The sequence below is a fragment of the Oratosquilla oratoria genome, chromosome 21 (assembly GCF_046742065.1).
Source record: "Oratosquilla oratoria isolate Oo_2021 chromosome 21, ASM4674206v1, whole genome shotgun sequence".
Classification (NCBI taxonomy): Eukaryota; Metazoa; Arthropoda; class Malacostraca; order Stomatopoda; family Squillidae; genus Oratosquilla; species Oratosquilla oratoria.
In genome coordinates this window covers 60,178,568-60,189,138 of record NC_134797.1, presented here as the reverse complement: position 1 = coordinate 60,189,138, position 10,571 = coordinate 60,178,568, and the positions used below count along the sequence as shown (strand labels likewise).

Genomic DNA, 10,571 nt, shown 5'->3' with positions numbered 1-10,571 from the left:
TAAAGGTATTTTCCATATACCTTATTATGGATTTGTGTTACTTAGGAAGGAAATTTATGACTTAGCTGTATGTAGTCATATTAGCTGGATCGCGATTTCGGGTTCAAGACCCTTCTTCAGTAGCTATAGGGATAAGAATTAATCCGAAGATTCTAGTAAAGATCTAAGTTTTATACTAGAGTTCCAATACTTGCTAATCACTGGGGGAGGTCACCTGGTATTACGGGCAGGGACGAAATGTCACGTGCGCTAGGGAGCCTCCGGGTTTGTGTTGTGGCGGAATGTGGCATGCTTATGTTTATAGCGTTTTGTCTCGTAGTTGGACGAGTGGCGTTTTGTCTCGTATTGGCGTTTGTGGTGTTATGTCTCATGTTTGTATTTGTAACGGTTTGTCTCATGCTTGGAAGGGCTCTAACGTCTTCTGCTTGTACATTTAGGTTTGGGCTCAACTCTTTAATATACAACGCTTCTAAAATTGGGAGGCGTCTATCGTCAATACATAAATCCAAAATATCGGTGTTTTTCTCTAGTGTCTCTCTTGCTAGTGTTATGCCGTGGGCTTCTCTGGTTATAAACTCCGTCCCATAATCTCACAAATCCCTGCACCAACGTACAAACTCGCCAAGAAACTGTGCTCTATTCTAACTCCCTACACTCCCACCACCTATAGTCTACAATCTACATCTGATTTCCTAGACATTATCAAGGCAAACTCTGCTAAAGGTAGAATCGCTTCTCTTGATGTGGAGGGGTTATACACTAATATTTCCGGAGATCGAACAAATAATTACATCATCAACAAAGTGTACTACGATGACACTACACCTACACTAGACATTCCAGAACTTACACTACGTAAACTGCTTGAATGCTGTACAAAAGAGGTCCCGTTCACTTGCCCCCGTGGAAACAAATATTGCCAAATTGATGGAGTTGCAATGGGATCCCCCCTTGGAGTATTAATGGCAAACTTCTTCATGGGCTGCGTAGAAGAAGAAGTATTCAGTAAAACAGAAAAGCCAGATATTTATTGTAGATACATTGATGATGTCTTCATTAAAACCAATAACAGCAATGAAGCTGAAAAACTCCGCCACCTATTACAAGAGACATCTGAACTCACTTTCACTATGGAAGATAGCATTGACGGAGCTTTACCCTCCCTCGACCTCTTAAAGAAACAAAATGAAAATACTTTTAATACAACAGTGTACACAAAACCTACAAACCCTGGACACTGCCTTAATGGATCCAGTGAGTGCCCTCAAAGATATAAGGACTCTACCATCAGTGCCTATATCCGAAGAGCACTAACTCACAGCAGCACATGGACACAAGTGCACGATGAAATCGAACGTTCCACTCAAGTTCTGATCAATAACGGCTTCAGTGAAAAAGAGATAAATTTTCAAACAAAGAAAATAATGGACGGCTGGCATAACAACAACAATGATAAACAAAATAAAGAGAAAATCAACATATATTATAAATCCACCTTTTCGTCAGCTTATAAAGATGAACGCATTATGAAACAAATTATAAAAAGAAACATTAAACCAGTCAATCCAGAAAAAATACTAAACCTAGTGATTTATTATAAAACTAAGAAAACTAGCCACCTCCTTATTAGAAACAGCCCCCAACAAGAGAGAAAGGAACTTCAGAAATCACATGTCATCTATAGGTTCACATGTACACGAGGGAACTGTGAAGCCCTCCCATCCACCTATATTGGCATGACGACAATGAGGTTATCCCGTCGCCTCTCATACCACCTGACATCTGGAGCCCCTAAAAATCACTTAAGAGAAGCCCACGGCATAACACTAGCAAGAGAGACACTAGAGAAAAACACCGATATTTTGGATTTATGTACTGACGATAGACGCCTCCCAATTTTAGAAGCGTTGTATATTAAAGAGTTGAGCCCAAACCTAAATGTACAAGCAGAAGACCTTAGAGCCCTTCCAAGCATGAGACAAACCGTTACAAATACAAACATGAGAGATAACACCACAAACGCCAATACGAGACAAAACGCCACTCGTCCAACTACGAGACAAAACGCCACTCGTCCAACTACGAGACAAAACGCCACTCGTCCAACTACGAGACAAAACGCTATAAACATAAGCATGCTACATTCCGCCACAACACAAACCCGGAGGCTCCCTAGCGCAGGTGACATTTCGTCCCTGCCCGTAATACCAGGAGACCTCCCCCAGTGATTAGCAAGTATTGGAACTCTAGTATAAAACTTAGATCTTTACTAGAATCTTCGGATTAATTCTTATCCCTATAGCTACTGAAGAAGGGTCTTGAACCCGAAATCGCGATCCAGCTAATATGACTACATACAGCCAAGTCATAAATTTCCTTCCTAAGGAACACAAATCCATAATAAGGTATATGGAAAATACCTTTAAGAAAATTATTAATGCACAACTAGCCATCACTTTTATATATAACATACACATACCAAGGGCTTTTCTCCCTTACAAGGGAGGTAGCCAAAGTCAAAAGGCATAAATCCACTCCCACCCACTCCACTCCCATTCACCATCCCTCCCTCCCTCTTTTCTTGGCTCTTCTTGGATGACAGGTCATTCCTGCATCACGCCCATTACCCTAGGTCAGAAGCAATGCAGCAAGACACAGCATATCCACATTATCTGTATATATATATGTATATATATATATATATATATATATATATATATAATGATGTAATTAAGTTACTTCAAACTGAGAACGTTAGAGAACTTACCTGGTTGAGTTCTCTAACAATCGTCGGAACTGAAAGTTTATTCTTGAGGATTCGATCTAACAGTAGAATTCCCTTGCCGAGGTTTATTTGTCCTTCTGGTACCAGAGTTGAAGCTTGTCTGACGTTCAGTACTAAACGTAGTCTCGTTCGGCTGGAATTCTTACGAGCTCATAAAACGGCTTCGAAGCCACGGGACAACTAATACTTTAAGTAAGTTCTCAAAGTTCCCGATTTGTTAATCAAAATTACAACATAGGCTTAAAAATAATAAAGAGGGAGGGGAGTTTAATAATATATTAATTAAAATTACGATAGTGTGGTACAAAGTTACAGGAAAGGTTCCCGATTCGAAAATTAAACAAGCTTTCGGGAAATTGCCGAAGCTCAAGTAAATAATGAAATACCCGTAACAACAATTACCACAGCCTCCCCGACAACAAAAAGAAAGTGTTTAAGAAATATAACACTTTCGAACAAAGTTTATAACAAGTTTTTGTTTGCTAGATACCTTACTAGGTCTATAGAGGCCAGTTGGCCTCACAGAGGTAGGTTCCAGAGAGACACAATCATCTTGTAAAGAGTTAACCTCCTCTGAGTCTGAGACCTCTTCAAAGGGTTCAGACTCTCTAGCCTGAACATTAGGATCCCCAGGGGATTCATCCTCAAGACTGGAACTCAACTCAGCATGGAGCTCTAGAGGGATTAAAAGTTTAATGTTCACTTTAATAGAGTTTCCATCAGGCTTAACGACAGAGACTGTACGTATCACCTTGTCTTGGTCAGGAAAAGTTTCCACAATACGAACTAAGAGCCAGAAGGGTCTGGTCTGAAGGGGAGTTTCAAAAAGGCAATATCTCCCTTTTCCCAGCTTCTAGAACTGTGATATGCAGCTCTATCCCTTTTCCTTAAGCTGACCAAGTACTCTGTCAACCATCGTTTCTTGAACTCTTTATAGAAATAATCCCTACAGTCCATAACCAAGTTGAGAAGAGAAGGGTAGTCTTCTCCTGATTCACATTCAGGGACTTGTTCCAAGTCTCCAAACATCATGGAAGGAATGGTCCTTCCAATAAGGAAATTATTTGGGGTAATAACATCTACCTCATTTTCACAAGAACGATAAGTTAGTGGTCTTTTGTTCAAAAGATTTTGAACATCGGAAAAAAGAGTGGTAATCTCTGCCAGGGAAGGAACAGACCTACCCAATACCTTATACAAACATTGTTTCACTGTTTGTATTAACTTTTCCCAAGTGGCACCATACCAAGCAGCATAAACAGGAATGGTTCTATGCTGAACAGGGGAAGTTTTAAACTTCTCTTCAAATTCAGAAGAAGACAAAAGTTGTTCAATAACATTTCCCGCTTGTACAAAAGATTTAGTGTTGTCAGAATAAACAGCAGAAGGAATTCCATACCTGTTAGCAAACCTAACGAAAGCCAAAATGAACTCAGGAGTGGACATAGTATCCACAACTTCTAAATGAACTGCTCTAGTATTGAAACATGTGAAAGTAAGTATGTATGCCTTAACCTTCTCTCTATTCCTGTCTCTAACCCATAAATGCCCTGTGTAGTCTACACCAGTATGGGCAAAGGGCACACTTAGATTCACCCTAGAGGCAGGTAAAGAGGAAGGAGAAAGATAATTAATTGCACGGGAATTGTATTTCCTACAAACTATACAATCCTTCAAAATGCTTAAAACAGCTTGTCTGGCCTTAAGTATCCAGAATCCGTGCATACAAATTAAATTAAGTGTGGCTTGTAGTCCCATGTGCATAACTTGACAAAGAGCAAAGAAAATTAGGATCTTAGTTAAATGATGAGATTTGGACAATAAAAGGGGATTGACAACCTCATATTTGAGGTTAATGTTCTTGTCAATTCTGCCCTTGGACCTAATCAAACCATTCTTGTCCAAGAACAAGTTCATTTGACTTACCAAAGGAGGTACGTCATTAGTGTTGGAATTTTGCAAATAAGCCAATTCAGCAGGAAAGGAATCTCTTTGCATAATACTCATCAAATAATTAGATGCTACCTTAACAGGGTCAGCATTAGACTTCTTGAACAGAAAGACAGCCTTAAAAATCAAAGAAGTGTGATGAAGAAGTTTGCTATAGGAAGAAAACTTAGAGATATCTATTAGAGGAGGAGTGTCAACTTGTACAACAGCCGCATTGACAATGTCTCTCTTGAAACAGGAGGGAATACATCCCAAGTGACCCTTTGGCCAAGTATGAGGAGGCAACAACAACCATTCAGGTCCATAAACCCACCAATTAAATTTTTCCTTGAACACCTTAGCACTACAAGGTTTAGTTAGGAAATCAGCCATACTATGTTCAGAAGGAACATAAGTAAAGGAAATGGATGTGAACAACTTGGCCTTGAAAATTTCCAAAAGATTGTAAATTTCCTTCAATCTATTATTGACAAATATATTTTTCTTAGGAGCCTTGTTGGTCAGGATCCAAGAAAGGGCAACTTGACTATCAACAAAAAGAGCAGTGGGGCAGACACCAGTCCTTCCTCAAAAATAGTGTTGAGGCATTTCAAAGATAGAAAAGTTGCCATAAGCTCCTGTGGTAAATTGAGATTAATTGTCTTATCATTATTTTTATATACATGAAAATGGTGTTAAAGAATTGTATACTGGTGCTGTAGATTCCTTATATATGTGATTCTCATATGTTTTATACTTTGTAATAGGTTTAGATCCTATACAGCACTTTTAGTCATGTGTATCTAATTGAATCCTATGTAGACATCTTTTGTTTTTGTTAAGTTACTGTTACGAAGACGTTCTAGACGTCGCTTGTTTGTTTACACCCGCTTGCAATTAAACTTCGTAAGCGAAACCCCGTTTTTCAACTTTCCTCACCGACACACTGCTACAGTGGCGACGAGGATTTGTGGATTTGTGTGCTAAAGGACTGATTTAAGTTTTAGAAGACAGAAATAGCTGCCTTTCCCTCTGATGGTGGAGAAATCGAAGGATGAAGATATACTCACCCATTCACCCCATCGGAACCGTCCTGGCCACTCTGGATTCGTAAATAGCCTTTGTGTAGCAGGCTACGAATCAATTGTTTCAATAGGAAACTGGATTTAATACAAGTAGAATTACAATGGCAAATAACTCAGGTAAGATTGACTGTTTTGACCCCAATAAGATTAAGTGGGAGATATGGCTTAGTATGCTGCAAGCTCATTTTGCATACAATGGAGTTACTGATGATAACAAGAAGAAAAATTCTTTATTAGTATCATTAGGAAGTGAAACGTACAGCACGCTAGCTTCGCTCACTTCACCTAATTTGCCACATGAGAAAGACTATAATGATTTAGTGAAGCTTTTAGAAGCACATTACAAGGTTAAACCGAGCTATCATCGGAGTTTGATTAAATTTCAAAACAGAAAGAAAAAATCTGTTGAAAGTTTAAGAGACTTGTATGCAGACTTGAAAAGTCTAGCCAAAGATTGCAACTTTGGGACCTTATTCGACGCCCGAGTGAGAGACCAACTGTTTATGGCTATTGAAACTGAAGTGTATTTCCCGAACTTAGTTGCAGAGAATTTGGATTTACAAACTATGTCTTCAACGGACACCTTAGAGAAAATTTTAAATTTGGAAAAAGCTTTCGTTGGAGAAAAGCTCCCGACTACTGAAGTGAGGAAAGTGGGGGTTAGTTCTGAATATGTTAATAGTCAGAAAAAAGAAAGTTGTAAGCATTGCGGGTATCCACATAAAAGTGAGAACTGTAGGTTTAAGCACCTAACTTGTTCAGTTTGTAACACGAGAGGACACCTAAAACGAGTGTGCCGTTTTGATAAGACTGTGTCTGGTAAGCCACACAGTGCCCAGAAAGGATCTTTTGGAAAATTTACCAACAAGAAGACGTTTGGAAAAAAGAAAACTAATATGGTTTTCGAGGGAATTTCTCAGGAAGAGAGAGATACTGGTAGTGATGATAACCAATTGTTACATTTAGTGGATCAACCTAGCCTTCCAGAAGTGGTTAGTGTTGATATTTCTCATGAACCTATACACAGTGTTGTAGGTAAGGTTTTGCCAGTGAGAAATAAGGTTGATATTAACCCTATATGGACCACATATATTTTGGCCGGACAAAAAAAAATCATGCGTTTGTTTCTAGGCTATTATGGACCTGAGGAATGTTATAGATCAGTTTTCCTGGCAATTGCTACATTCTATGCAATAATACAGTACCATGACGAATTAGTCATGTTGGTCACGAGGGAAATGAAATTGGCTAATGATTGTATTATCAAGATTTATCAAATTATTAGAATATAGAAAGCAATTATGTTGCTTATCTCGGCAAAAATGAATATCTTATTGAAAAATTATACTTGAATACAATTTCTTTTGATAGCTTGACATCTTGTTAATGGAAATTAATTGTTTTAAGTATATAAATAATTGAAATATCTTTATATATAATATGGGTTATTACAAAAAAAATACACCTGTTCTTAGCAGTGGAAAACCTGCTGAAAATTGTAGAAATATCATCAATAACACCTTTATTCAAAATATTATACTCTAGAAAAGAAAACAACTGAACTCTTCAGTGAGAAATTTGTTGGAAAGGAGGAAAATAATAATTATCATGAAAAAATACAGTACATGTATTTGTTTGTCTCACTCCTTACACTAGGAAATGAGAGGGAGGGATTCACACTATCTTAAGTATGGAATTGTAAAAAACAGTTGTTTCTCTCATTTAGACACAAACTCACTTTGCACTTGATACACCTGATATTGGTGCGACCCGCACATCCAACTCGTTTGCAGTACAAACGAGGATTTTTCACCTCTGGGAAGTGCCCTACTTTATCTAGTCTCACATCATTCTGGGGCTTGAATTGGCCAACTCTTTGAATTCTTGTTGATGGTGGAGGAGGAGTTCTCTCACTTGAAGATGGACGACCTCGCTTGGGGATATATTTCCCTGCATTGATGAGTGATTCTGACAAGGACATCCTGAAGGTCAGTAGGGAATGTCTTTTTTCCTGGGGAATCCCTTTGGCCTCACAATCTCTTTGGTATACCAGCCATGCCTCATTGATAGTCATGTCAATCATGTGATAGATGAGTCTGTGATAATATTTCTTGAACGTACCGGGATCCTGTATAGTGCTAGAAGACAGTCAGCCAGGTCTACACCTCCCATGTTCTTATTGTACAAATGTACGATGTTAGGCTGTGGAATTTCCACAACTTTCCTCTGACTTCTATCATAGCGTCGTGCAGTGTGAGTTGGATTGCCCTCAGCAAAGGAAGACAATAATGTCACACATTTATTGTCAAACCATTTGACTGTTGTTGCCTGGCTGCCCTCACCAGATAATTTCCATTCCTCAAATGTACCTCTGCCTTTCTTCTTCATGTCAGCGTCCATTGTGAACTTGAGGCCTTGGAGCCGATTTGCCCGGACTGTCCCACAACACCATATATTCCTGTCAGCCAGATGTTCTACAAGTGGTAAAGATGTAAACCAGTTGTCAAAATAAAGTAGGTGATTCTTATTGTTTGGAATGGTCTCAGCTAAGTGTAAGACAATATTAGAGGATGCACCCAGATCTGGAATACCATCTCCATTCACAGGTTGAATTGAACCTGTGTAAGGTATGAAGTCATGAATAAGACCCCCACTGTCTGCAAGAACAAAGAACTTGAAACCCCATTTTCTGGGTTTCATGGGCATGTATTGTTTCATAGAGTGCCTTCCCTTGAAAGGCACCATTTGTTCATCAATGCAGAGGTTTTGTTGCATTGGAAGGTCTTGGAATTTTTTCTGCAAATGGTCTACCATTGGCCTGACTTTGAACAGTTTATCATTGTTTACCTCATCAGTGTTGTCCCGAAGATGTAAGTTGGATTTTATAGTCTCCCATCTGTTGCGACTCATAACTAAAGCAGTATACTCTCTATACCTCCCAAATAATTCACCAGACCAATGGAGACGTGTCTGGGGAGTCCTAATAATGCTGAAATGAATAAGTAGACCTATCCATTGTTCAAGTTCTTGACTAGTGAGGTTTAGAGGTTTGTTCACATCTTTTTGTGTAGCATACAGATTAGACTGATAGACTATCATATCTAAAAAATCAGGAGTGAAAAACTGTGTGAAATACTGGGTTTGACTGTGATGGGTTCAAGTCACTGTTGACTGAAGCTGTTTCATTGCCAGGGATAAAATTTGGTAAAGGTGAAGGGGTGTACTCTGTTTTTCTGGTCCAAAAACGTCTTCTAGAGGGCCGAGACGCTTGTGTACTACTTGATGGGCGTTCAATAGAATCTTGTATCTCCTCTATTTCTTCTAAGTGACCACTAGGGATGTCAATAATAATTTCGTCAACCCTTTCGTTCACATTGACATCCGGTGGCACCTCTGTAAAATACATAGTTTGATTAAAATTTCAGAAATAATGAACAACTAGGTAAATACACACACACACACATTTTTGGACCTCTCACTGTATTTCTCACGGGTGGGGATGCCAGCAGGCAAGGCAATTATTGGTTTTAGTCCTCACTTTGTCTTAGTGTAGATAAAAAATACTCCCTACCTTGATCGAAATCACTGAAACTTGGGGTGTGAATGGAGTCTAACTCTACTTCCTCTTCCTCCTCTCCATCAGACTCGTCACTCAACCCATTATCTTGTTCAATTGGCATAATTTCTGAATTTTCCCTGCACATTTGCCTGCTTACAGCTCTTGAGTAAAATGAAGATACGTCAAACCCTGCAAACAAAGGCATACATACAAAAAATATTAGTAATAAACAAATGAATACACAAATACTGATAAGAAATATTGTATGCCCTATGTAGATGACGAATCCGTCATGTTGGTCATACGTTTCTTTGTGTGCGCCATATGACCAACATGACGGATTTGTCATCGACATAAAATGAGCTATAGTGTCCTTATTTCATCAAAAAAAGAAACAGTATGACATTCTCAGATATCTATAACTATTCCCATTTCAGAAAAAAATTATTTGCAGCATGTAACATACCTGACAACTCCTCCATGATGAAATAAATAGCACCAGAAATACCACGTTTCACACCACTGTTGATGTTATCAGCTGATGATGAACTGCCCAAGGGACTCTCGACCAATCAGCTTCAAGTGTTGTTCTCTGAGAGAGGAAGCCTAGACGAATTCGTCAGGACAGACACACCGGTTATAACTGCTTTTCTATGCCAGTGAGACTCACCCGAAGCTTGACTGACGAATTCGTCATGTTGGGATATATAGGGTTAATATTAAAGGTCATAATGTGCCGTATGAAATTGACTGTGGTGCCAGTGTTTCGACTCTAACCTTACATTGGGTTAAGAAATTAAATTTATCTCTAGAGCCTAGTGATAAAATTTTGAAGGCTTATGGTAATAATGATTTGCATGTTTTGGGTAAGGTTTATGCAAATATATTTTATAATGGTCACAATGTAATTCAAAGTTTGTATGTAGTTGAATCTAATAACTCTAACTTATGTGGAAGAGATTTAATGCCTAAAATTGGTATTGCACTCACAGGTATAGAGGAAGGAGTTAATGTTGTGGATTCCCAGGTACAATTAGTTAATTTTTCAGCTGATTCTAGGTTGCCAATTTCATGTGTTGTAGCAAAGGTACACCTAAAGAGCGGTGCTGTGCCTAGTTGGAAAAAAGCAAGGCCTGTGCCCTACCACTACAGAAAATTGGTAGAAGATGCTTTAGAAGAGTTAGTTGATAACAATATCATTGAACCAGTACAT

General features: G+C 38.7%; 1 protein-coding gene across 1 annotated transcript; it reads right to left on the bottom strand.

Moving 5' to 3' along the window:
- Nucleotides 1-8,908: 8,908 nt before the first annotated feature.
- On the bottom strand, nt 8,909-10,079 carry LOC143037171 (uncharacterized). Its single transcript, XM_076205291.1, has 3 exons — nt 9,825-10,079; nt 9,371-9,547; nt 8,909-9,192 (listed from the first exon to the last, which is right to left on the bottom strand). Exons 1-3 carry the CDS (start codon nt 9,838-9,840, stop codon nt 8,909-8,911), a joined length of 477 nt encoding a protein of 158 aa, XP_076061406.1. The 5' UTR covers nt 9,841-10,079.
- Between the last annotated feature and the right edge of the window lie 492 nt (nt 10,080-10,571).